Raw genomic sequence first — 27,857 nt, 5'->3', positions numbered from 1 at the left:
AGCACTGGACTAGAACTGCTGACTATTCTCCAGTTTCTTCAAGAGTGGTTCATATACAAGATCAAAGAGAAAAAGGGGGCAAGGGAACACTGGATTTGAACAAAAATCTTCAAATATCCTGAAAATGGAACAAAAATCCTTGAAAGACGGGGGGGAAATGGAAACAATGCTTTTTGTTTTGTTAAAGCCACAAAACTGCCTCCCAGTCTGGTGCACCAGCTTTACTGGGACAGCGCCATTAGACTGAAGCTCAGCATCAAAAGCAAGAGGACAGGATGGTGGCTGGAGAAGGCGCACAGACACAAAGTACATGGAATACAGTAGTTCTTCTGTGTCTTGTAATCTACAGTCAGGAGTTAATTATCATATTTTTAGTAGCCTGTTATAAAGCACTGTGGTAACAGAATCATCCACATTCGGACTGGCTTTCCCACAGTGTCCATCACTGGTTTGTACGACCTGCATATACCTAAACATGGTAGAATGTTTATTTGAAGAATCAAATAAACTGTTTCCAAAGTTTAAGGACACAGTTCCAATTCCAAGGACAAATTCTGCAGACTGTTACGGAAGGGCACAGTGCTCGTCACAAGAGATCTTGCAAGCACCAGTTCTTAAGGCTACAAGAAGACACACTCCCCATACAGTAGCTGTTAAGAAAACTATGGCTCAGGTAGCAAGAGGTTTTTCCTCATTCAAGCTGCCTTTCCGAGGCCATTCTTTACAGGAAACAAACAAAAATCACAGAAAAAATGCAAATGAACTACACGCTCATTGCTTTAGTATTTAAGATCACAGAACAATCTTAAAGAATAAGCAGTCCAAAAACTGGCCCATGTAAAAAAAATAAATACAGATCTTTAGGGAAAAAGCAAAAAGCCCTCAAACACTATGTCAGTATATTATAGAAGCTGTGGATCAGAAAGGGAAATGCTGTCCAGTGGTTGGAAGGTGTGCTGCAAAAATACATTGATTGCATTCATTTGCATAACAACAAATTTAGAAAAGATAATTATAACAGTATGTCTGAGAAACATAATTTCACTAGATACATCTTACAGAGAGATAGACATGATTTACTACATATTTGATCTTCTACTCAAGCAGAGTGGGAAAATTACATTAGAAAGATGGCCAAGTACATCAATGGAGTTATCCCACAGCCCAAACAGCCAAATCGTCATCAGGCTTTTTTGTAATGGATCTTCTGATAATGGAGTAAAAACATAATTCTAAATGTCTAATAAGTTTAACTTCAGCAATTCAGTCATCCCACTTAATTAGAGAAAAGTAGCATCTTTGATTGATTTTTAAATGGCAAAATAAATGCTGAAGCTTAAAGCCCCTTTTGTTCCCACCCTGCTTGCATGACAAAGCCATCAGTCAGAGCCACTAAACTGACTTTCTAGGTTATATCTGTCAGTCACAATACTGTTCAGAGAACATAATGTCCAAAAGCCACCGAAAACATCCAAACCTTGTCACTTGTCTGATGAGTCTAAACTATTTGAATGACAAGATAAGACTTCAAGAGTGCAGGTAAAAACACGATTCTATACTGGAACCAAATGGTATCCAAATTTTGTATCCATACTAATAACTAGTTAAAAAAACATTCACTTGTACAGTAGCCAGTGCATTCTTTGGAGCAGTCAAATATTTTTCCTTGTGCTTAAAGATGCACCACTGTAGGAACATGAACCCTCACGGGAGTCAGACTTCTCTCCAGAGAAATGCAGCAGCAGAAACCTTAAGCTAAAAGGACACTGTCAGACACAAAACGCATCCCATTGCAATAAAAATCACCTGCTACCCATACAAAGCATTTTTTATAAAAAACATTATTCTCCCTTCACTCCTTGTTGGACTTTGCCTCGAGCACTTAAACACACTGCACAGCAATGCTTCTGTCCTGCACAGCGGCAGTGCCTCTGAACTATGTAAAAGTCACTCAACTATTTCTGCAGTATTTTGCAAATATTGCTCCTTAGGATACCTGACAATGCCCCTTTGAACATAAGAGAAGTATGAACAAGCTGCATCTAGCTCTGATTTAAAAAGTCGACATTTACATGGGATAACCTTTAAAATCCCCACTATTTATCATTGCCAAAAGTATAAATTTGTTTAACTTCTTAATCAATCTGTTTAAAGCTGAATATGTCAGAAGCATTAATGATAAATACTGACTATCACAACTTGTGCCCACAACTTAACAAGGTCTCACTTGAGACAATGGCAAAATCCCCTGAAAATCAAACAGTTCAGACTCTGGGTTTGACACTTCCAGCTTAGGATGGTGTGTATATTCAGGAAGCAGAACCTACCATTTTCCCTCTTCTGGAAAGATGACACAGCTCAGGTGGTGACAGACTCAGATGATTTTACCAGTGGGCTGTCAAACCTGGGAGCAGGACGTGACAGCACAGTCCTGAGTCCTAAATGCCTAAAATGCAGGTTCCCTGTGTCACTGCCATTGTGTAACACCACTTGGAATGAAGCTGGGGTCTAATTTTCCTAAGTTGGGCATTGCTGAGGATACCAGGCAACATTGCTGCAATTGTGGAGGAAACACTCTGTGAATCTCTCCCAGGGCCTTGCAGATGAACCCACTTCATAGAACTTCTTTTCTGGGGAGGTTATCCTGGTTATATATATAATTATATTTTTACCATACACTCAAGGAGTCTCATCTCATTTTAGCTAAAAAAATCTCTTTTCTGCTTTAGGTTTCTACATAAGACTTTAAACTCTGTGTGGGGAAAAATATTGTATTCCAATATAGTGTTTCAACAAAGAGGGAAAAATAAAGAAATCTGTTAAAAATTCTGGCAGTTTTGTTCAGAAAAGGTTTTTTTTTAATTTTTTTATAAAAATGTACCAAGGAGTAAACTTCAAAGAAATCAGATGATGCATATAAAAATAGTTTTCAGTGGCTCCGGAGGGAAAAAATAGCAAAAATAAAAGGAAATAAATGAAGGGAAAAAAGCACAAATAATAGTTTCTTTCTTCTTTTTTCACATCACTGAGCATCCTCTAGAGGTTGTTCTGGGATCCCCCTAAAATAAGACAGACATAGTTGAATTTAATTCTCATCAGCTGTTCATACTGTAAGTGTAAATCCTGGTTATCATCTCTGTTGTCAAAAGCATTTTTTTGGTAATTTGATTGTCTTAAGGGAACATCGCAACTGTGGAGAAAGCAGCGCACACGGCCTCGAGTGCTGCCAGGACTGACACACTGCTCCTCTAGGGGTGCTTCCCTACCAGGGGTTCACTGGTTACTCTTTGTGCTTCCGACGGTGATAGAGATGTCAAGTGAAAATTGTGATGTCATTTGCTTTAGACCAACGAGTTCCTCCCTTTATTTCAGATGCTGATCCATTTGAGAAAGATCTATGCTGCAAAGCTGCTTCTTTGGGTAAGAAAAAGTTTCTGTTTCAGTTGCTTTGTACTACAAATAAATTGCTTAATGTCCTGAGGACCAAAAAGCTTTCAGAATTCACCTGCAAACATTCACAGAATGGGTTATTTGTGAAAAGAGCTACTAATAGCCATTGATCAGAGGAACAAATCGCTTGAGTTTCAAATAAATTTAAAGTATTTTCTGCTATCACCTGTATGAAGCATCTTTCTCCTTTTCACTATGCCAGCTGCTGGTGGGTTATTTCACAAGTGTTATCAAAACATACAGGTGGTATTACTAAGAAAAAACAAGTTTATTTCAGATGTAGAAGGTATATTGTATCATAAAATAAACCAGTAAGCTGAAGCTTGCAGAACAGAGGCACCCCCCTTTCCTGGTTTTCAGTGCTTATCTGGTTATATTCTGCTTGCAGCAAGAATGCCCCAGCTCTGCTTTACAGAGCAGCAGATACTGAACAGGAAGAACAGTCTGATAATGCTGTAAATGTGTGATCAGAAGCACTCTGCCACAGGTACCCTGAGCTGTACCAGGCTGGATGCCAGCAGCAATTCCTGGCTGCCCTGCTCACACTGTGCTCTCTCTGTGCCTTGCAGCAGTGCTGCAGGATTCCAAGCAACCGCTGGAAACATGGACCAGAACACTCAGAGTTGACAAGAGTTGAAGGAACTCCCTAAATCTTATGCCTGATTGATCTGAGCAGTGAGGCACAAATAAACGTCTGCATCTGATTACCTGTTGGTTGAAAAGGTCCTCCTCTCCATACTCTGCTTCATCCTCTTCCTCTTCATTCTCTCGCACGACTACTGATTTAGTAACGCTTCTCACAGCAACTTCCTACACAAAATGACAGAGAAGTAGTCTTGATCTATTCCTTATGTATTTGCTGTACTATCAATTTATCACCCCTATTAAATATCAAGGGTTTAAAGCAACCTGACCTAAATTTAACGTAACTATGGAAGCAAATACTGGTAATATCCTGCAAACCACATCATTCCTATCTGTGTGCATTAAAAGGGGTGGTAATGTAATTTAGCCACAGGAGTTTTGTTTTGTTACCCTGGGATTTGAGAGGAAGCAGACATGTTTCAATTTTATGCAAGGTCACAGCAGACACAGGTAGGAGCTGTCTGAGACACAGTGTAATGTGAGAAACTAAACTTTTTCATCATGATTACACAGCATTAAGAATATTCCCAATTTCTACTGAATATTCAATCTCAATTGTATATGTTGGTTATCAGCATGGTCTTCCAAGCCAGTCACTAAAAAGAATTCTAAAACCCCGGGAAGCTTCCTTTATTACTAAATTATTTTTAACACTTCTTAGTAGTAAGAAATTCTTCTATCTACTTGCACCCTGGAAATCAGAGATGCAAATCTCTAGTTGTGGAAGAAGTTGTCCCTCACATACATTTCTTAGCAGGGACACTAAAGGTGACCACAGTGGGAACAGACATGGATTTGAAGTTTTTTCAGATACTCCTTTGACCACTCTGAATACTGAGACAGTTAGCTTTTTATTTGTACACATGATCCCCCCCCCTATCTCCCAGTGTGCACAAAGTGCAGCCAGAGAACTGCCAGCAAGAAAGGCAGCGCAAGAACAGGTAAAATGCAGTCTGTTTCCCTTTTCTAATGCTGGGATAACAGCACACTTATGAGTAACAGCCAAAGCACTATTCTCCCTTGCAAAAGTCATCTGTGGGGATGGTTTTGAAACATTAACTGTGGGCAGATGTAGGAAAATGCAGAATATACAGGAACCTCTGCCAAATAAGAACTCGTGATATGCTTCCAACATGGAAATGACAGCTATCTTCCTACATTAATATTTACACTGCACCCCAGAATATCATAGGCACTATATAATGGAACTTTGAATTGCCAGCAGTGTTTCTTTTCTTTGTCTCTTCTGAAAGTACATACTCAAATTCCAAACAAATTCTGTACTAGCAGTGTGTTTTTATAAAACAGAAATGTCTATGGGCATAATCATAATGATGATCAGAGTTTTCAAAAACATCCCAAAAATGTCAGAGATATGTACAGATACTTAATTATTTCAGAATTGTAAACTCTTCTATGTTAGAAGATAATAGGGGAGATCTTGAAATCAGGATTGTGCCATGTCACCCCACCCTCCAATGGAAGAGTGTGGCAGGTACCCCAGCCCTCTGACACAGCCTACCTCTCCTTCCGAGTTGACGAGGTAAGTGCGGATATTCCCTCCAGTGCCCCAGCTGCCTTGATTCTTCCACACGAGAACAGAGGGGGGGCTGTGAGACACACCTGCATCTGCACCCCAAATCTACGCAGAAAGACATCCTGTAATTCACTGTTCAGGCAATACAGTTACCCCTGATTCTCCTATTTCTCTCTACATACCAGGTTTTTTTTCTGAATTCCAATGGCTGTTTTACCCTACTTTTAACTATACTATTATTTGTAGTCTTAAACTTAACTACAGTCCACTAGATTGAATGAATGCTCTGAAATGTTCCCATTTCTTTAGGAGGTTGAGCAGGATTAGTGTTCCAAACTGGGGCAAACGTGTTTGACAACAGATAGTCCTTGAACCGTTCCCCAAAATACCTTTTTCTTCAGTTTTCTCTGTGCCCCAAAAGTGGTCTTAAATACTGAATTTCTATATTAGCACTTCAGTATTTATGTTCTGCATTTTTCTAACTGAAATCCTGTTCTTCTAAAGTGAGACCCATAAAACCAAAAGTTATACACCAAATCATGCTGTACCAAACTTCAAGGTTTACAACTGTTGCCACAGCATCAACAAAAGAATATGTTGTTGACATATTTTAAGTACAACTTACTGTAACGGTCTGCCCAGCTCTGAGGACATACTTAGGAGTAAATTTGTAAGCAATTTCTTCTCCATCTCCAATTTGTCTTTTCAGCCTCCAGTTACCCAAAGACTGATCCTAAAGGAGAGAGTTAGAAGGTTATTTAGAGAGAACAAAACAGAGCATACAGGTATCTGAGCTTTCTTTAGGTCTTTGTTATTAAATTAATGTGAATATAAATGTATTTGCATGGTTGTTAGACATCTGCATTCTACCTTGAAAGTATTTTTCTATATCCAGTAAGAGTCTAAACTGTAAGTCCCTTAAGGTCATTCAGCATTTTAAAGGGTATTCATTTCACACAACGTTCTGCTAGACAGCAGGCTGTTTCCATGAGCAATATTCCAGCACACATTTACACATCTAGAACACAAACTGTGTTCTCTTCCTGCAGCAAACATTACACTCATGTTAACCCACCATAACGTTCAACTCTTCAGTGCTCCTTTTAATTCCTGCAGGATTCTGCATCTTGAGATGCTGCTCCTACTCTCCATGTGCCTGCACCTGCTTGTGCTGCAAAGGGCTCTGCAGCATCTCAGTTTGGCTCCTCCTCGTTCTCTCCTCTGACACTCACCTTCTCTGAGTTGTTTTTCAGCTGAACGTATTTGCCTTCCAGGTCTATCTCTTCTATGCTGATACTTCCTGTGGCTGAAGCTTGCTGGGACATTTGGAAGCTACTGCTGCTACTGCTGCCGCTGATACTGCCAGTGCCGATGCCGCTTGTCCCGCTGCCGGACAGCTCCTCTGCTTCCACGCGTTTTCTCTTGCCTCGGGAAGAGCGAACAAGGGAAGTGCTGCTGCTGCTGCTGCTGGAGGTAGCCCGAGAGACTGTGACACGGGAGGAGGGACTTGGAGAGAGCTTCAACCTTAAAGCAATCAAAAAAGCATTTGAATTAACTCACCCAGGGAACAACAGACAAAGCCACAATATCATCAGTAACCAGACTGTAACGTGCTGCTGACAGCAGCCTCGCTGCTCTGTGTCAAGAGGACTGCATACATGAGGAGGAGGGGGCTAACCATCCCTGAGGAATACTCTGGCAGTATGATATATATGACATGGAAAGCAGTGCTATAAAGAGAGCAACACAGGTCACTTAACCCTCCCTTCCAGTACAGCTACTGCTGAACACACTATTCGCAGGACACGTGATTTAAAACCAGGAAAATGCAGAAGCACAAGCACTTAAATAAAAAGAGATGAAAACCAAGCACAGAGTATTATATTCAACTGTACTCCAAGACCACTATAAAACCAAAAAAACATAAAGATGGTGTTCAGCTGAGAACAAGCATTCCATGTACGTGTTCCGTAGAACACACAGTGGTGTGAAGCCAATATAACTTCAGTGAAAGAAGATCTGGGCATTCCTGCTCAAACGGTAAAAAGATAAGCATAAGAAATGAAAATAACACCTGCTAGTCCTTAGAAAAGAAACTGGAATCTGTACGTACCTTTCCTCTTCTCCTTCCAGGAGTTTTCGGTAAGCACTGATCTCCATGTCCAGTGCTAATTTAACATCAAGCAGCTCCTGGTATTCTGTAAGCTGAAGCTGCATCTGGTCCCTCATGTCTGTCATTTCCCTCTCCTTTGCATCCAGCATCTTCCTAAACTTCTCCCGCTCAGCAGCCATCATCTCCTCCAGCTCCCGGATGCGATCCTCTGCTGCGCTGGCCTAGGCAGAGCAACCACTCAAACGGTTCAAACTCACCTCCCTCCCAAATGAACAAAACCAAAAACTTCTCTACGTAATACTCAAAACATACGAAGGGCTAGAAATGTTAATATACCCACACAAAACAGTTCAAGATGTCAGCAAATGTAGTTCCTTTACCTGTTTCTGGAGGCCAGAGAGTTGGTAGCTGAGAGCTTCTATCCTCATGCGAGCCTCCTTCAGCTCCTCCCGCGCTGCACCGGCAGCTTTGTCGTTTTGGTCAGAGGACAATTTGGCATTCTCCAGCTGGAAGGTAAGTTTTATACAGGTCACTTGCATTGAGTTAGATACCCTGCAGTATCCTTTTGGTAAAAAATAGCAACTATTTAATCTTAAAAAATTTTAAATGGACATCTGGTGAGTTTAGGATAAGAACTACATAACATTAAGCAAATACAGGAAAGGACCAGAAAAATCTATTTTAGACCTATTCCTATAGTATTTGCTTATGCTGTTTAAAAAATAGTCTGTCAGCCCTTCCATTATACAAGCAGCCTTAGTGTTTCAAAAAAAGTGACCACATGCTCTGCCTGTTTGTCCTAAGACCAATCACACTGGGCAACAGCAAATGCTGCCTACCAAGTCCATGTACTGGTCCAAAGGTTCCCTGGATGCCCAAGGGCTAACTCAGTAAAACATTCCACAGGTATTATGTCTCCTCTGGCCATTTGCAACTCAGGGACTTCCTAAGCCAGAGACAATATTTTGCTGCTTACTGTCTCTCTGTGGATTTTCAGGCAAGAATTGGTCTCTGCTTTTTGAATTTACGGGGCAAGGAGCATAGCTCTGTATTAATAAAGAACAATCCTCTTTGAATGCCCAAAAAACAATGGCCCTGCTTCTACTGAAAAAAAACCCCAAAGAAATCACTCCTCATTCATCTTCCCCATGCTATTTACCCTTTTACAGACATTCACTGTATCTTTCCTTTTTCTCAAGGCATCTCTTCCAGGTGAAGTTTTATTTTAAAAACGTTCCTCATGCATGACCTCTTTCATACTCTTAATTGTCTCTGTCAGTCTGCTCTGTATTACTCTGTAGTACCTTTTCAAGAAGCAATAAAACTACCCACGGCACTCCAGATGACATTCTGCCAGAGGCAAAACAATGTTTTTTGGTTTATTCTCTTTACTTTTTCTCTTTAATACTTGCCAACATCCAATTTGTTTTCTTAAACTCACCTAGTGAACAAGTTTAATTTCTAGTGGCTAATTTTAACCAAATTAGAGAGCAACAACAGAGCTCAAGGCTGGTACAACATAGGTTTCATCAAAGCAGACAGCGAGAAAAAGCATCCTTTGCATGCCTTGCAGCTGAACTTCAACAATTCTGCCACACACCATGGAATCCACTCAAAAACTAAACTAACCCAATGTTAAGAACTGTTAAGGCAGATGTTTTTAGCCACACAGCACAAAGCTTTATAAAATCAATCTTCATTGGCTGTGCTGTTCACTAAGTTCTAAGCAGCACACAGAGCCTTCTTCAGGCTATGGGTTTTGAAGGAACTTCAACTACACACTCCACTACTTCTTGTAAGCTTTAAAATCAAAATATTTGAATTCTAACAACCACCCACTACCTTATAGTCATGCTGGCATAGTGCCAAATCCTCATATTTAGAATTTTTATTACTTATTATCAAAGATCATGATGATCTTTCTTACAGGCCCTCTTTAAGTGTTCAAAGGTTGCAAAAGGTTTGCCCAAAGCTTTCTCTGCTCCAGGCTGACCACCCCAGCTCTTCCAGCTCTCTCCAGAGTAGAGGGGCTCCGACCCTCTGATCACTTTTGTGACCTCCTCTGGACTTGCTCCAGCAGCTCCACATCTGTTCTGTGCAAGAAATGAGCTGGACTCACTCAGTAGCAAAACTTAACAATCTGCTTTGACATCATCTTCCTCCCCAGCTCAGGTCTCTAACAGGGACACATCTTTGTCTAGTAATCCCCAGAACGAAGTTCACAGCCAAGCCCCTTTCCCTTAACATTCCAACTTCATTTATAACAACCATCTTGTACGTGGGGAAAAAAAGCAACTTAATTTATTCATCATTCCCCTGTTCAAATCTTGTCATCTTTTCATTCTCCATGTCTGTATATTGACTGGCTATAACCTCTGGCTATAACCTCCCTGAAAATGCACCTGCACTCAAGCCCCAGAGGAGGCCCTTGAACACTGGGACAAAGCTTCCTCAAATTATAATTACTGGTCTCCTTAAGAACAGTAGGGCTGGTTTGATCTCCCAGACTGGGATTCCGGTCTGACAGCAGTGGTTACCTTGGCCTGATAGGTCTGCTCCAGCTCCATCTTATACAGCTTGACTTGTTCATCGTGCTGATTTCGCAGATCCTCCAGAGCCTGAGTCATTTTGGATTCATACTCCTGCTGGCGGCTTGTGTCCACCTCAATCAAACGATGTTCATGGCGTTTTCTCGTTTCCCGGATTTCCTGCGCATGCAACAAAGAAAAGAGGGATTAATTCCCACAGTAAGGTAAACAATACAAGCAATTAAACTCAGACAGCAATTAACTATTTCAGTGCTAACTACTTAGTGTATGTAGAGGAGCTGCAGTTCGACAGGCCTTTAAGCCTGGGAACTGCTGCACTGGGCACTAACAGATGCAAGTTACTGTTCTTATTTGGCAGGATAGAATTCTTTCAAGTGATCCCACCTAAAACCAGCTTCAAAAATAGCCACAGACAGTTTAAGTAAGGAGCTGTTTTATGCTACAAAAATCAAAATGGGGGGAAGAAAGGAGAAGAAAACATTAATTTTTACATAGCTAAGATATTCCATGTGCTGCACTACAAACCCTTTCCTTCTCAATATACATCCTGACAGTACAATAGCTGTCTACAAGGAATCAGATGAAAATTATTACCTTTTGTGACCATTACATACATTAAAAAAATCACTACAGAGAAAAACTGCATCTTTTTCTAGATACTTGATGATCCTTCCTCGTTAGATTTTGATTACAGTATTAATAAAGCAGCAACCCAAGCGATCCTGAAGACAAATATAATTTTTTATGGTCAGAGTTTGTAGTAAGAAATTTTCATTTTTAGAGAAGTATGAGTTTCCTGTGTCTAAGAACACTGGTCCCAAACTAGTAAGGTAAGGCTTACTCATGCACTTATTCATGCTGAGTATGAATGCAGAGAGTCATGCAGAGACCTGGCCAGGTCTGAATGTGTGGTATGAGAAAAACAATTTCTTCCTTCAGGGCAGGACAACCAACCAGGGAGTGGTTCTGAGTCCTGGGAGAAGGCCTGAAGTCAGCAGCAGGGGCCATGAGGAAGAATAGCAGGTAAAGCAAGGCTCAATTTTGCATGTCTACACGAAAGTCAGAGCAGGATAACACAAATTCAGAGCAGCTTTACTCGTTGTTTTGCAGAAATGCTCTACATCTAAAACCAGATCCACAGAAACATGCCCTTTTACTGACAGTAACATGCCCTGAAGTGATATGGAGGAAGCTTTCCCTTCTGTGGGGAATTTTTACACCAACCAAACTAACAAGCAGCAGTCTCTCAGTAAGTGTAGGCAATGACAGTGCAGAGGCCTCAGGAATGTCATGGGGGACTACAAAAGATCAGGTGAAGGGCTGAGTTGATCCAGCAGTTCAACACCACTAGAATGAGCAGGACTCACTTGCCACACTCCCAATCATGATATTCTAATTCTAATGGAGATTTGGACCCTTCACTGAAGCAAATCCATTCATTAACCTAAAGAAAAATAATTTCTTTTTTGCTTTATGTTGAATTGGTCCATGCAAGGATCAGAAAGCTCCAATGATGGCTAAAGGAACACCCACCCTTGAGCAGAGCAAGCTTTAATCTTAACTTCTGCTGTCTCATTTAGCTTCACCTTCAGTCAGAAGCAACACATCCTCCTCAAGAAGCAAAGTTATTTTAAGGTCATACAAACAGACAGAAGTCTGTCACTGCAGTCACCTGCATCAATCCAACCACTTCAGGGCATGAAAGTGAGAAAATGCTCAGCACAACTCAAGGTGATCTCCCTGGTTGGTTTCTTCGCCCTGCTCCAGCTCCTGTCTCCTGTCCTTAGCCACACAGCCCTGGCCCATCCCTTAAACCAAGCTGGGTACTATTTGGGTGCTGTAGTAAAGCGAAACTCAGCCACTTAGCTGTCAAAAATTAAATTCAACTGAAAAAGCTCTAAGTGTCTCACTAGATAATCAGGCTGAAGTGATTTGGTGCATGGTGGGCCAAACAGCACACCTGTCACAGGTGAGATGAAGGGCAGAAGCAAGTGGCAACTCTCACTGAATGAGTTTGCAGAACCACCCAGGATGGAGTAAAGTGATGTAACACTTCACATCTGGTACAGAGAGAAGGTCATGCTTCCCCTTCCCGATTTCCACTTTTACAAAAATTCTGGTCCTCACTAGAGCCACTCACTAAAAGGGAAAAAAACTATCTCTGCAGAAAGCAGGGCAGTTGCATAATATTCTTGTCAATAAAACCAGGTTATAGTCAAGTGCAAGTAAGGAGCAGTGCCAGGCAAGCAGGTTCAGAGAGAGGGAACAAGACTTCCCCAGAGCAGTCAGCTGCTCCATTAGTTTCCCTGCCCATGAAACAATACTCTCTCATGCCAACTGCACCACTGATTTACCATGTAAAAAGGTGCAAAACCTTTAACTATTTTACTACTCAACCATTTAAAAGGAAGAATAATAATAATTTTCCCTACCTGAACTAGTTAGTAGTTACTTATAGTCAGTTTGATTAAAAGTTACCTAAACTTTGGACTATAGTAAGATTACTAAGTTGATAATACCTCTTCAAACACATTTTTTCTGAAATCCAAATCCTCTTGCAAGCTCTGGCACCGATTTTCCAGGTCCACGCGCATAAGTGTCTCCTTCTCCAACTGCTTCTTAGCCACAGCGTGACTGTCTTCAGCCTAGTACAGAATTTTAAAGATAAAGACTTTTTTCTGTCTGGATTCCTATTTTCCATCCATAAACCCTTTATGGTCCTCATCTGATGTCTTTGGACCAATTATTCACAATAAAAAATCTAATGTCAAGCCACTGATTTAATAAAAAACAACCAACAAACCACCACCAACAAAAGAAACAAAACAAACCAACCAACCAACCCCAAAAAACACCACCAAAAAAAAAGAACACGTGCGTGCTAATGGATATTTAAACCAAGCTTTCACCTTTGCATACCAGCTATTTAAAATGTAGGATTATTTCAATACACTGCAATACTGGAGCTGAGGATTATTAATTCCTCAAGCACAGTGTGTTGCAACCTCTTTTTCTTGCTAGCATAGTCCCACTAGGGACTCCAGCACAAGTGTAAAATTATTGAGGACCTTACAAAGGACAACACTTAGTAACCTGATATCCCATGAATATAAAAACATCAGAAATGTTTAAAAAAAAAAAAAAAAAGCTTTTGATGAGCAAAACGTCCAAAACACTATGTTGTTTTGGTTGTTTTACAGAGATTTCTTAGTTTTGCATCCAAGAGGGGCAGGCAAAGGTTCAGCAGTAAGCGAGGTGGATCAGTGATATTCACACTACAAACTAACGGGAAAGAAAGAAAGGGAATCTCACACTACACAGCCTGCCTTGTGCTAAAGCAAGGAGGCATTCCCTGTCATACCTTGGCGAGCTGGGCACGTAGATCAGCCACCTCTGCTTCCAGACTGCGTTTCTCGTTCAGGACAGTATTGAGTTCTGCTTCACTTCTATGGAAGAGAACTTCCAGATCCTTGATGCGACCCTGAGCCACAGACAGATCTGCATCCTTCTTCTTGTAGCTGGAAGAACAAAAGTTCATTAGACTTGTGGCTGCCCACCCATCCTGAGCATGTCCTGGTCACAAACACAGGTACTTTGGTATCAGACACCTTTTATCGGGCCCTGCACAGCTCCTGCAGTGACCTGCAAATGCTGCTCATCAGTGACCTGAACCCCCCCGGAACACAGCCGGTACCGTGTGCTGTAAATTCACGGCACGGTAAAGAACATGCCGTGGACAGACAAGGGAAAACAAGAAAGCACCTCTGGAAGCTAAGAGATGACAATACACACATGGTGCAAACTGTTTTTTCCTCTTGCAGCTGCACAACACACTAAACTGCTGAAATCTTTTACTTCAGAGTGCAGCCCATGAGGAAGAGCACATGCAATCCCCAAAGAGGCCTGAGCATCCCCGAGGTTTCCTATTTGATGTGGCCAAGCCTATTCCTCATGACATGTTCCCACACAAAGTACAAAGCAATTTGCTATGGAAACATGGTCGCCTTTCAGCAATAAAACAGTATTTCTTCAGCAATATTGATAACAGGCAAAGCATCTCCAACTGCTTTAAACATGAGTATTTGAGCTGAAATCATTAAGGTCATCATCCTCCTGCCCACCAAGTATTTATCAATCTTTTCCTCTAACATACTGACTTTCTGCAGCTTGTCTAGGTGTGTGTCATTATGTTAATTAAAAAACTGTTTTATTATGTGCAGTAATCCCTCCTTGCTGCAGCTTTAGCTCACTGTTCTAGTCTCACACCACTCAGGATGCAGGGAACAGCTTTTTTTCTTTTTTAATAAAAATCCCCCATGATGGGGCATTGGTGTGCCCTACAGACAGTATTTCTTTACATGGTTCAACATGATATGCATCTTTTTCCAAGTCAACACCCTTATTTTGTGATGCACTCCAGATACAAGGCTCACGTCTTCTCCCTGCATTCCTTGGTGTAGATCTTGGAATTTGTTTTCATTTAACTGTAACTGATTTTTCTTAATCATTGGTCCAATCTGTCGCTGTGAATTCTGTTCTGCAACATATGTGCAGTGTCTCCAGACTCAGCAGCTTGCAGGAGACACACAGACAAAACATGACTTCTGAGAAGACAGTTATTTAGCAGCGATGTCACAGGCCACTGAGTCACACATGTTGTGTAGTAAAACAAGCCACTGTGCTGTGTCACAGCCAGTCAGACCTGGGAACCTTCCGCCTGTGCAGGACCCAATTAAAAGAAAAAAATTATAAAAGAGTACTCTCCTCACCTCTTATTGAACTCCTCAAGTTCTGCTCTCAGTTTTCCTATTTCAATCTGTAATCTAGCTCTCTCTTTGGCAGTTTCATCCAGAACTCTTCGGGCATCAGCCAGTTCAGACTCATAGAGACTCTTGATTCCACTCACCTAAGGGAAAAAAAGTATTCAGGTATGAGAACATCCCAAAGACTATCAGAGAACTGAAACATAGAACCAGGTTTCACACAAGTTTCTTTGAAAAAAAGGGTGTATGATATTGATTTCTGCTGTTTAAGCACATTCTATATTGAACATTTTCAATTAATGGGATTAGATTTAGTTTTTATTAACAGTACGACATAACAAAACATACTATATTTGAAGTGTGCAAGTCTTCCCAAGAGATAAACTGAAGCAGATCAGTGCACCCTACAATCTTAGCTTAAATTATTTACCCTCATTTCTAATACTGCTGTTTTGGGAGATTTTTTTTTTAATAAATGCTTTAAGACACTTTCTAGAATACAAGCCCAAGATCCCAGTTTGACTCTGCTGCTCTTGCACTATAAAACCAAAAAGAATCTGAAACCAGATGAACTCCAGAAATGTGAACTGTTCAGAAATGAGCTTGCACCCTGCTTCTCTATGTCAGAGGATCAGGACCTACAGACCTCTCCCTGTCCCAATCCAATATATCACATAATCAATTAGCTATTCAGACTGCATGAGGCACCTCAAAGTCTTGTACATCGTAGGTTTTTATAGAATGCAAGATTATTTGAAAGATATATGGGGTAGCTACAATGTTCAGGCCACACAAGATTGCTGCTATTGCTTCTGTTAAGGGGACCAGAACAATCATCACAGGATCAAAGAACATGCTCAGTTGAAAGGGACCCATCAAGATCATCCAGTCCAACTCCTGGCCCTGCACAGGACACTCCAACAATTCCATCACATCCTTGAGAGCATTGTCCAAATGCTTAGTGAACTCAGACAGCCTTGGGGCTGTGCCCACTTCTCTGGGGAGCCTGTTCAGTGCCCAACCACCCTCTGGGTGAAGAACCTTCTCCTGATAGCGAACCTAAACCTCCTCCAACTCAGCTCCAGCCGTTCCCTCGGGTCCTGTCACTGGTCATGAGAATGAAGAGATCGGTGCTGCTGCTCCACTGCCCCTTGTGAGGGTGCTGAAGACCCCAGGGAGGTCTCCCCTCACTCTCCTCTTCTCCAGGCTGAACAAACCCACTCTGCTCTTCAAGGTGCAGCCTCACCTTGAGTACTGTGTACAGTTTTGGGCACCACAATATAAAAAAAACCCAAAAAACTATTACTAATATAAATTCAGGAACACAGAGTGAGAAAAGCCAAACCAAGAATGCACAAATTTTAGGAAGAGAAATTTCATAACAAAGATAAAATGTAAAAACAAGAAAGCAAAATATTTCATTCCTAGAAGTACTATTTCAACATCAGAGTGGCACCAACAACAGACACAACCATCTGGTCTTCAGAGAGACTGATTAAAAGCAGTCAGGATATAATGAAGTTCCTGATAGACTATACTTCTCATAAAACTTCTGAAATTAACTAATATGCGACAGTATGAGGGCTGAGAAGCCTTAGTTTACAAGCATACCACACACTAGAAACAACTTATCTGTGCAACAATCTATCCATGCAGTCTTGCTTCTTTTCTTTTAAGAATCAATTCTTTCAAGCTTTATTCCATCTAAGTTTTGGTTTGGTGGGGTTGTTGTTTCTCCACAGTCACCAGCCAGAGGCTATCTCTGCATTATCACTTACAGAACTTGGCAAGTTCTATGAGAAGCATACCATGACTACGCTAAACTCTTTCATGCAGAACTTTACAATGAAAACAACAATTGAAAACTGGACATTATAAGCTGTAAAGCCTTTCCTTAAGGATGATCTGTGAGTGAAAATACAGTCTTTGCAAACTGCAGTACAAAGCACAATGGCCCAAAGGTGAAACACTGGTTCTGCACCTACATCTCTCCTTCTCAAATGCCAGCCCTTGGTTAGACCCTTCGGTTCCTCAATGTGCTCAAATCCTGCCCCAGGAGACCTGCCAGGAACTTGGGGCTGTATTGCTGCAGGTTCAGAGACACACACTAAATCACAGTGCAGGACACAAGGACAAATCCCTTCCCAGTTCTCCAGGACATAAACTGGAATTGCACGTCAAGGTACAAAGGAAGGCAGCCTTTTCCCCGAGGTTTTCACTGGCACAAAGAGATGTGGCTGGTGTGATACCTACAAGAGGCCTTAAGCAATTTATGCTTTGGAGGCATTACAGAAAATGCAGAGCTGAAAAACACCAAACAACACTATTCTGAACAAAGGAGAAACACTTCATGTAATTCCTGTGTGGCGACAATATAGTTTGATGGATCTTAAAAATCATGATGAAAGCTGCTCCCAAACTTGTTATTAAAAAGAGAACCAGAGTCTGTGGTGCTTTAATTAGAAACGACCGGCTCATTCATGGCACAACTCATAGCTCATAGTAGCAGCTTCTTAGAATGTATTTTTCTTCTGCAGCACATTAACCTCTTCTCTGCCCTTCTTCCAGCAACACACATGAGAAAGAAACACACAGGTCCCACTCACAGTCAAAAGGCCACTTCCACTAGAATTTCAAGCTAATACACTGAGCAGACAGAAATAACTGAGACATAAGGACACACTGCAGCTTCCAGCAAAAGGAAGCAGCAGCAGACAGCTGGGAGCAATAACACCTTCAATCAGTAAAGAACAAACACACAAAAAGCCCTTGCTAGAACTCTAACAACAGGATGCAAAGAGAATACAGATTTGTGATAATGCTGATAAAAGTTTCAGATGATCAAACTGAATCTGGGGACAGTTCAAGATGGTCTTTCTAGGCCATAAAAAAGTAGCATCATATTTGTTTTCAGCACTGGTCAAGTAGAGAGAAGAGACCCAAATGCAACAGTAGGCTCAAATGAGAACAAGTGGTGACAGCTCAGCAGAACTGGCCTGGAGTTAGGAGCTTGGCAACACTTCTAGTCCAAGATGGTTAGTCACAGAAAGCACTCTTCTACCCCAGCACTGAGAGAAATTCTGGAAAGTATTTCTGTTCCCTGAAACTGTCACCCTCCCCAAACCCTGTTTTGGTGGAAGGAACTTAAGAGTCTAATGACTCACTGAAAATCTCCAGAGAAATTCAGTCCCAAAAGTGCCACTGTTTAGTGTGCAGATATTACTTTGATTTGTTTTGACTCTACAGACACTCTTCTGCCCACTCCCTTTTTTAAATGTCTTTACATTTGCTACTCAGTTTGGTCTCAAACACAGTGACGCTTGAGCCGTTCTTAAAAAAATGCTGTTAAAGCAAAGCAGGAACTCCTTGGACAAGCCTCACCTGCCCTCTCTGGACAAAAATCAAAGCAACAAACAAATAGAAGTCAATAGGAACAGCCAATATCCACAGCAACAAGAGAAGCAAGTCGAGTAAGTGCTTGTGGCAACTGTGAAGGCCGTTTATGGTTCTGTGTCTCATCACACGTCTGTGCAGAACACCACCAGACAGCACCTACCCCTCCTTGGAACACTCCCAAGGAATACTTGATTCAAGACACAACCTGTATGATGACATCTTCCATCAGAAGAATCCATCAGTTCCAACTCCTTCCTTCGTCATTTCTCATCACTTTGCTTGGGTTACATCAACCCCTTGCTTCCTGCTCCCCACATTTCAGAAGGACACAAACACACAAAAAACCTGTGTCAGTCCTTCCAATATAAGGCAGTAGGAGTAGCAGCTGGAAGCAAATGCTGAATGGAAGAAGTATAGAGAACAAAGCACCATATAATTCTTCACTCACATATACCCCAGCTTCTAAAAATTCAAAGAAAAAAAAAATTCTGAGCCAAAGATTGCTTCCAGACATCAAAACCCAGCAGCCACCACACACTGCTAATTTGTCTAATCCTACTGTAAATCAATTTAGCTTTTGGATTTCACATCAGAGAGTATCACAAAAGCACAGCTAGGACATTAGGACCTACTGCTTGATAATTTTATTTCATGTCTTAATTTTTTGTGTTGTGAGAAACGTTCAGTGGTTGCTTCCTAGACAAATCTGTTTGGACTCATGACTTGGAAATCTCAGGTTTCTCCTCATCTCTTCTCCAGATTTGCTCCTGGTGAGAAATTGTTCTGCTGCTCTGCTCATATTTTTTTTTTCCTTACAGGCTCTAGATGTTTTAAAATAGGGTAAGAGAACTGCATGCAGCATTCAGAATATTGAAACAGCATTGATTTACACAGTGACTACTGACCAAGGAAAACAGAGACATGACGGGAGATCAGAGAAGCAGAAGATGCAATTTTCAAAGTGTAATTCTAATAGATTTCAATTAGTTCAAGCTGTAATCCAGGAGATGACATCTGATCTTATTTTCATATGTTAGTAGTGAGTGCCCATGAGGTGGCTAATCCAGAAAGCCACAAGAGAGAAACCTGGTTTTCAGCAGCACACAGGAGCAGGTTTGCCAAGAACAAGTTGACTTGGGTTTAGCATCCTTGCAGAAGCAAGAGAAGGGAAAAAAAATAAAGCTCTAGGACTGTTGGAATTCTGAGGAGTTTGTTAAAACAAGTAAAAAAGCCATTAAGAATAAAATCTAGAGAACTCAGCTGTGCTGGGCAGGGCATGTCTCCAGGATGCAGGACCACTGCCTCCAGGATGCAGGACCACTGCCTCCCTAAGATCGTGCTCTGTGGGGAACTTGCCGCTGGCTGCAGTGAGAGAGGAGCCCCAAAGAGGAGATACAAGGACTGCCTGAAACAATCCCTCAGCCTTGGCCATATTGATCACCACCATTGGTCTACTCTGGCCTCCAATCGGGAGGCCTGGAGACACACCATCTATAACGCTGCTGCTGCTTTTGAGAACACACGCAGGATCACTCTGGAGGAGAAAAGACAACGCAGAAAGAATCGCATCTTGTCGATATCACCTGGGGAGTCTTTCTGCTGCACCTTCTGCAACCAGACTTGTCTATCTCGCATTGGCCTTTTTAGCCATCAGCGCGCTTGTAGCAAGTGCGGGTAGAGCCCTTCTCAAATCTTCGTTCACGAAGCCTAGCCATGATGAGAAGGCAAGATATTGTAAAAAGACTTTCCCTCTGGTTTCAGGGGCCTGGGGTTCCTGAAGGTTAGTCTGAACCACAAGAAGGCTTTCTTATGTCTGACTCAAGCCAGGATCTCCTTGCTCATCCATACAGGTCTCCTGTCACCTTTGTTCCATTTTCTGACTGTTGGAATGGACCACTCTTGATCTTGGAGAAGATTACAGTTGAACAGCAACCCAGCTCTCTGAGACCCCTTTCCATCCAGGGCTGTAAACCCAGAGAGAGCCCTGAAGTGGTAATGTCTACTCTCCTGAGATCCAGGGTTGTGGTCCTGCTGCTTGCTCTGGTCCATCCACTAAAGATCCTGAACTCCACTGTCCCATGGTCACTGCCCTGACCTAACAAAGGCAGTGCATGTGAGGGTGTCTGAAGCAGGCCTCATTTACATCTTCTTGATCAGATCAGGTTCTTGACCCACACTGCCCATCCTGGTCTGCCCAACAAGCTCTCAGTTCATTCATAACCTGTCCTTAGGCAGAGCTCCGGGCATTCCCACTGCTCTCTCTCACGAAAGGCAACTCCTCACCTTCCTGAAAAGCTTGTATCCACCTATCCAGCACAGCACCCTAGACATGTGAGCTACCCCTGATTCCAGCGAGGCCAGTGTTCTGTTACAGAAGTCTGTGTGCCCACAGACTTCTTGCCCCTGTCTGCTGCTCATGCTGCACACATTAGTGCTACAGTCACTTCACGGAGACACCCGAGTGTGACAATTCTCCAGGAAGGGCAGGAGAGCAATCCCCACTGGGGATTGTCCCCCATGGACATTTCCTTCTTTACATGCCTAAGCTTGGGATGTTTCCATTTCATCCTTCTTCCTATTATTTTTTCCTCTGTTCACATAACCCCAGGCCTTTGCTTGCTTATCACATACACCATTTTCTCACCTGGTCTCACCCAGGTGAGCAGAATCCATCCCTCCCCTATCATTGCCAGTTTAAAGTACTTAGCAGACTGACCAGCTCCATTGGTAGATACATATCACTCCATGTGACTGAGAGAATTGTCCAAATGCTTCTTGAACTCAGACAGCCTCTGTTTTGTGACCCCTTCCCCAGGGAGCCTGTTCCAGTGCCGACTCTTTGGGGGAAAAACCTCTTCCTGATATCCAACCTAAATCTCCCCGAGTCGGCTCCAGCCTTTCCTTCAGGTCCTGTCACTGCTCATGAGAACCTGCCCTCAGGAGGATGTTGAACACCCCAGTGAGGTGTCCCCTCAGCCTCCTCCAGGCTGAACAAACCAAGTGAGCTCAGTTCACAAGGCTTCCCCTCCAGACCCTTCACCATCCTCGTTGCCCTCCTTTGGACAGTCTCTAAGAGCTTAATGTCTTTTTTAAATTGGGGTGCCCAAACCTGCAGCAGGGCTCAAAGTGAGGCAGCTGCAGCGCAGAGCAGGGGATGCTTTGCCTGATGTCCCCAGGACATGTTTGGCCCTCCTGGCTGCCAGGGTACTGCTGACTCATACTCACCTTCCCATCGACCAGGACCCCAGGTCCCTTCCCACAGCTGCTCTCATTCCCCAGTCTATACTCACAACCAGGGCTGCCCTGTCCCACATGCAGAATCCAGCACTTGCCTCTGCTAAACTTCATAGGGTTGGTGATTGCCCATCTCCCTGATTTGCTGAGCTCTCTCTGCCCTCAAGGGAGTTGACAGCTCCTCCCAATTTAGTATCATCAACAAACTTATTTAGTATTTCTTCAAATCCTGCATCCAAGTCATTAATGAAGATGTTAAAGAGAACTGGTCCAAGGAAAGAGTCCTGTGGAACCCCACTAGTGACCAGCCTGATGTTAACCCAGCCCCTGTCACCCTTTGTGCCCAACTCGTGAGCCATTTGCTCACCCGCTGTGTAACATGGTTATCCAGCTGTATGCTAGACATTTTGTCAAGTGGATCCTGTCTCTCTGCAGCAGTTGTCAATCCTGAAAGACAGTTCCATAGTCACAGAACCACAAAGTGGTTTGGGTTGGAAGGGATCTTAAAGCTCATCTCTTTCCACTCCCTGCCACGGGCAGGGACACCTTTCACTATCCCAGGTTGCTCCAAGTCCCATCCAACCTGGCTTTGAACACTTCCAGGAATGCCACAGCTTCTCTAGGCAACCTATGCCAGGGCCTCATCAGCCTCTCAGGGAAGAAATTCATTCCCATATCCCATCTAATCCTGCCCTCTGGCCTCATCTGGACTCACTCCAGCAGCTCCACGTCCTTCTGATGTTGGGGACCCAAGAGCTGGAGGCAGCTCTGCAGGGGGGATCTCACCTGAGGGCTAGAGGGGCAGAATCCCCCCTCCCCTGCTGCCCACACTGTGGGACCAGCCCAGGGCACGGGGGGTTTCTGGGTACCAGAGCACATGGATGGGGTGCCTGGAGCTTCTTACCCACCAACACGCCCAAGTCCTTCTCCCCAGGGCTGCTCTCTATCCATTCTCCACCCAGCCTCTGTTTGTGCTTGGGATTTGCTGTAGAATCCAAAACCCTGCTGCCAACAGCAGTTGTGCAATCCAGTCTTGGTCTGCAGGATCTGCTCAGCCAAGCTCTTCACTCTCCCCACACCACTGAAAATCACCCACAGCCATGTAGTCATGTTTGATACTTCTCAGGTCCCTCCCACCACTATCACTGGTGCCTCTGTGGAGGAGCAGAAGGGACAAAATTCATACTGTCAAGTGAGGCTCAGCAGCCTCTCTACGATGTCCACAATACAAACCCCTTAGAAGCAGCAAATAATCCCTCCCTGATGACAGGTTAGGCCAAAAAATGGGTCCCTCCACTATGAAAATATAACTCCCATCTGAAGGTGATGGGAGAAATAAAGCTAAAAGCTCAAACCAGAGTTCAGAAAGAACCAGACGGACAGGCTACAGCACAAGCCACTGCACGTCCATGTACACACAAGCATAACACTTCCTGCACAGAGGCCAAGCTGGACACACTGGAAATTGCACAAATGAGCTTTCACTTTCTCTTCTTTTGCTGGCCAAAGAGCCTGCAAATTTGTAACTGGGCAACACAGGGAACAAGGGAATAGAAAAAAGACAACTGAGATGTTTCCACAGCAGACTCTGAAAGACACGACTGCTGGGTGCTCTTGTTTACCAGTCCGTGCTGGGAGCACTCAACAAAGCTCACTGGGCTGTGGATCAAGGGCAGACACACCAACACAGACCCTTCCACAGCAACCACTTGAGAATAGCCACAAGATGTCACTCAGTGAAGACGTGAAACACATCAAGAAGGAACAGAACCAACATACTAGACAAGAAACATGCTCCAGCCAAATCTGGTGATGCAATATTAATCTCATTAGCATGCATTAATGTGCAAAACACAAGTGTATTCCCTGGTGCAGCTCAATATGTTATTTACTCAGTTATGGATTGACAAAGGACTGCCAGTCAGCTATGGTTCAGACTCACCAAAAACACCAGTGAAGTTCTCAAGAACAATGATGATGTGTGTGTTGTGTCACCTCCCAGATGATGTCTATAGTGCCAGAAGATCACTTAATCCACGACTTTGGAGGCTACAGCTTGAGTGACCCAACACCCACAACAGCATCTGAACATGTATTTTGCAGGTGGCAAATAGGCAGCACCAGACCCACGTACCCTGGTCATGACAGGAGCTCTGGTGTACACAAAGGGCACAGCAGCTCCAGGGCTGGCAGATAAGTGGAAACCAGGTAAGACTGCAGCCACCTGCACTCGGATCCACACAGCTGGGAAGACACAGGTGAAGAGGGAACCCCCAGACACTGCTTTTGTCACAAAGGCAATTGCTGTCAGTGGCTGAGGCTCCCAGGGATCTTCTCTTATTTTCCTCTGTAATTCTCCTTTCAGAGGGTGAGCACAGTAGGGTGTCCTCAGAACAGTGCAGTAATCCCTCCTGTGCCCATCAAAACATCTGTTCTGTAAGGCTGCAACCATAAGCACTGCAGGGGAGGGCAGGGAGTTAGTAAAAAAGGACTGAGGAGACTTCTAGGACTCTCCTCTTAGCCCTTCCACTGTTCCCCCACAGAGACTCACAAATTGGGTTATTGGAACAGTGACCCCCAACACAGTGAGAACACATCAGTCATGTACTAGGGAGGCAGGAAAAAATCCAACGGGATGAGCTCAATTTCTTCTGTGTCACAGGCTAAGCTACATGAGGGGACTGATGCAGGAGAACAGAGACAGAACGAGGACAATTAGATGTTCCCCCACCTACACAGGCAAATTTTTTTTTTTTTTGCATTTCACAGAATCCCAGAATATTCGGAGGTGGAAAGGACCAGTAAGGATCACAGAGTCCAACTTCTAAGTGACTGGCCCATAGGGGATTGAACCCACAAGCTGGTGTTACTGGCACCAAGCTCTACCACAATCTGCGAACTCTCTTCTGTACCAGCCCATTTGTCTGAAGGTTTACTGTGCACATTTCTTATTTCTCTAAAGGCCTCCTGCATACAAGTAAAGGTAAAGCACCACAGGACAGGCTTAGGAAAAGCAGGGGAAAGGGCTATAATTGGCAAAGAACTAAATATTAATCAACTGCAAAGTTCCTTTTCTCTGCTGTTAAGAGATGGCAGACCCGTGTTCCTCAAAAAGCGCAACAGGAGTGATTTCCTTCTAAAGCCATGCCAAGATTGCCACATAGAGGCTGTTTTCTGCAATATTCCACAAACTGGTGATTAAAACAACAAGGAAAAAGAACATCCTGATCACCTGATGATTAAAGAGTCTCTGGCAGAACAATGGCTATAGTCCTTGCCTGAACAGCATCAGCAGAACTTCTTTCATCTAGAAGATATTACCCTAAACCAGAGGTTTGAGAACAAGATCAAAACTGTTCCCACACATGCAGGGTGGGGGCAGGGAATGTCAGGGTCATCCATTACTCAGGACATGCCAGGTCATGTCAGTCAGTAATGGTCTCACCCAGCTCAGGTGTGGTCACTGTGGGATACTGGAGTGACAAGCAAAGGACAAGCATCTGTCTCATGAGACCTTGCTCCAGTCCACCGCTTGCCACAGCCATCCTCAGCTTTGGGATATTCACCTTGGATCATGAACCCATCTGCTCTCAAGGTAAAAGCCTCTGGTGTTAACACTGGAGAGCAGTCCCTCCTGCCTGCATCCCACAACGTGCATCTGCCACAGTGACAGAGGATGTTTTCTGCCATTACCAAAGAAACACCAAAAATAACAGAACATTCATTCAGCTTTTATAAATAAATAAATAAATAAGATCAGAGTCAAATTTACACACAGTTTAGGCCTACCAATTTTCATCGTGAACACCCTGAAAAAAGAAAATAGTCTCTTACAAGCATGTAGAGCTAATATAAAGATATAATGATGTAGACAGAACAGTATGCTGGTATCACTGGACTATGTTTAACTGTGCTTCTACACAGAAGTTGCTTTGGGGTTTGTTTGGGTTTTGTGGCGTTTGAAGGGTTTATTTTTAATTAACATCTTATTTGGCACTAAGCCTAATCATTTTATGAATGAAAATTCCAACAGCTAATAAGGAAACTGAATTGTCAGCAGAAAATCCAGTTTACTACATTGGTCACAAAAATGAAAGGACAAGGTTCTCCCATTCCAGTAAAACCAAAATCTGACAGCCATCTGAAATTTTACTGCTCCCACAGTCCTAAACCATTGTGCACTATCCAGCATTAAAACAATAAAACTACAAAGTTTCCTTTTGTGAGTGTATGTAAAGAATAAATAGAACTTCCAAAAGGGATGAGGAAAGTATTTAACAAAGGTGGCCCAGAGAGGAGGTGAAGCATCAGTGTCAAAGAAGAGTTTGATGAATCCTGACAAACTTTGTTATAATATATATATAAGACCTTTTTGAAGTCTGGATGAAAAAAACTCAAGGCCAAAGTAACCAAAAGATTCCAAAAGAATCAAAATTCTCAAATTTATTTTCCAATTGCAGCATCAGAATACTTTTCCAGAATGGACAGCACACAGAACTGCTATTAGGAGTTCCTTTATGTTCAGATTAAAGTCTAATGAGATTATATCTACGTTGTCTGCTTGTCCTACTCCTGCTACACGTGTGCTGTCAACAGAATTACATTCTGCCTCTTGCATTTCAAATGAATACTCCTTTTAGTCTGCAGGGATCTAAAGCATAGAAGTTCCTTGAACTAGATGTGGTTATTCTGTTTACAGCACGATTTCACACGGAGTAAACATAGCAATGTTTCATGTTTAGAAATATCTAGTTATTCTGAAAACCTAGATGTTACAATATATCATTAAGTGATATAAAGGGACTTTAAAAGTACTTCAGTCTCGGGCACACAGTGATTGCAGGTACACCAACCACTCCCCAAACAAGACATTATCATACCTGGTCTGCTTAAACTAACCTAATCTAAACCCTCCTCCCGCCACCCTGAGCCTCATTAAACCAGACTCTTAAAGGGTGAAAGAAGCAAAAAGAAAAAAAAATGTAAAAAGCCTACACAGTGGCATAGCAATCCATCACACCCCAGCAGTACAGCACAGGCTGTTCGTTTAGTGACAGGCTTTCCACAGCATTTTAACTTCAGCTCAGCGGTGGGACCCCGCACCTCGCTGAGGGGCTCTGGGCTGGCACAGGATGGGTGGGACTGTCCCCAGTGTGTCACCAACTACATCCTTCCTCCACGGGGGAACGAGAGTGCTGGGGGGAAGCAGACAACACAGAATAGGGGAACGCAAAGCATGGCTTCGGAAAAGGGATCACTGAGTTTTGCCTCCGAGATCACAGGAAGCAAATCAGAGTCGTTTGCAAGGATTTGATTCCGACCATTTATGGGGGTCTGTGAAAGATTTCCTCTCGTGAGAAGCAAAGTCAGTCTAAACGCTTTCAAATCTCCCGTCCCATCGCATCAGTGGTCAGGACAGGACACCCAACGCCGCAGTGCCGGGGCGGGACGCGTGTGCTGCTTACGGGGCACCGGAGGGCTCGGACCGACCGCGGCGCCGGCCGGGCCCCGCCCGCTGCAGCCCCGCTCCCGCCACCGAATCCCGGCTCGAGCTGCCTCAGACGGGCCATCAGCGATCCCTCGGCCCCACACCGCGGTGAAAGAGGCCGCGAGGGCCCGCGCGGGCAGGAGCTGGGTGTGCACAGCCCCCGCTCCCCGCCCGGCGGGACGCGAATGGCGCGGCGGCCGCGCGGAGGAGCCGCCACACGGAGGAGCCGCCACAGCCGCGGGCGGGAACGGGCGGGAACGGCCAGGGCCGCCGACCTGCCCCGGGACGGAGCGCGGGGAGCGCCCCAGGGGCCGCCGCTGCTTGCCCTCACCCCCCACCGTACCTCCCGGGTGGTGACCTCCTCCTTCTCCGAGATCTTGAGGAGCAGCCGGTCGTTTTCCAGCTCCAGCGCCCGCACGCGGTCGATGTAAACGGCCAGGCGGTCATTGAGCTGCCGCAGCTCCTCCTTCTCCTGCAGCCGGGAGATGCGGGTCGGCGACAGCGGGGTCCCGCCGGGGGTGCCGCGGCTCGGGGTGCCTGACATGGCGCTGGGCTGGCGGGCGGGCGGGCAGCGGCTCATTCAATCCCGCCGCACCGGGGGAGGGAGCGCTAAGATGGCGGGCGGGCGGCCCCTCCCGCCGCGGCGCCGCCTGGGACATGCAGTCTTGGCGCCAAGATGGCC

The 27,857-nt window shown here is 43.8% G+C and overlaps 1 protein-coding gene across 1 annotated transcript; it reads right to left on the bottom strand.

The window, feature by feature from the left end:
* Positions 1 to 64: 64 nt before the first annotated feature.
* LMNB2 (lamin B2) lies at positions 65 to 27,857 on the bottom strand. Its single transcript, XM_027899577.1, has 12 exons — positions 27,519 to 27,857; positions 15,064 to 15,200; positions 13,656 to 13,812; positions 12,814 to 12,939; positions 10,283 to 10,453; positions 8,126 to 8,251; positions 7,746 to 7,966; positions 6,865 to 7,156; positions 6,258 to 6,365; positions 5,618 to 5,737; positions 4,159 to 4,260; positions 65 to 3,059 (listed from the first exon to the last, which is right to left on the bottom strand). The coding sequence occupies exons 1-12, from the start codon at positions 27,753 to 27,755 to the stop codon at positions 3,018 to 3,020; spliced, it is 1,839 nt and encodes a 612-aa protein (XP_027755378.1). The 5' UTR covers positions 27,756 to 27,857; the 3' UTR covers positions 65 to 3,017.

The sequence above is a fragment of the Empidonax traillii genome, unplaced genomic scaffold (genome assembly GCF_003031625.1).
Source record: "Empidonax traillii isolate 1590-97213 ecotype Southwest subspecies unplaced genomic scaffold, ASM303162v1 scaffold677:size394641, whole genome shotgun sequence".
Classification (NCBI taxonomy): domain Eukaryota; kingdom Metazoa; phylum Chordata; class Aves; order Passeriformes; family Tyrannidae; genus Empidonax; species Empidonax traillii.
Note: the sequence above shows the minus strand (reverse complement) of the source record. Positions and strands in the feature narration are given on the sequence as shown.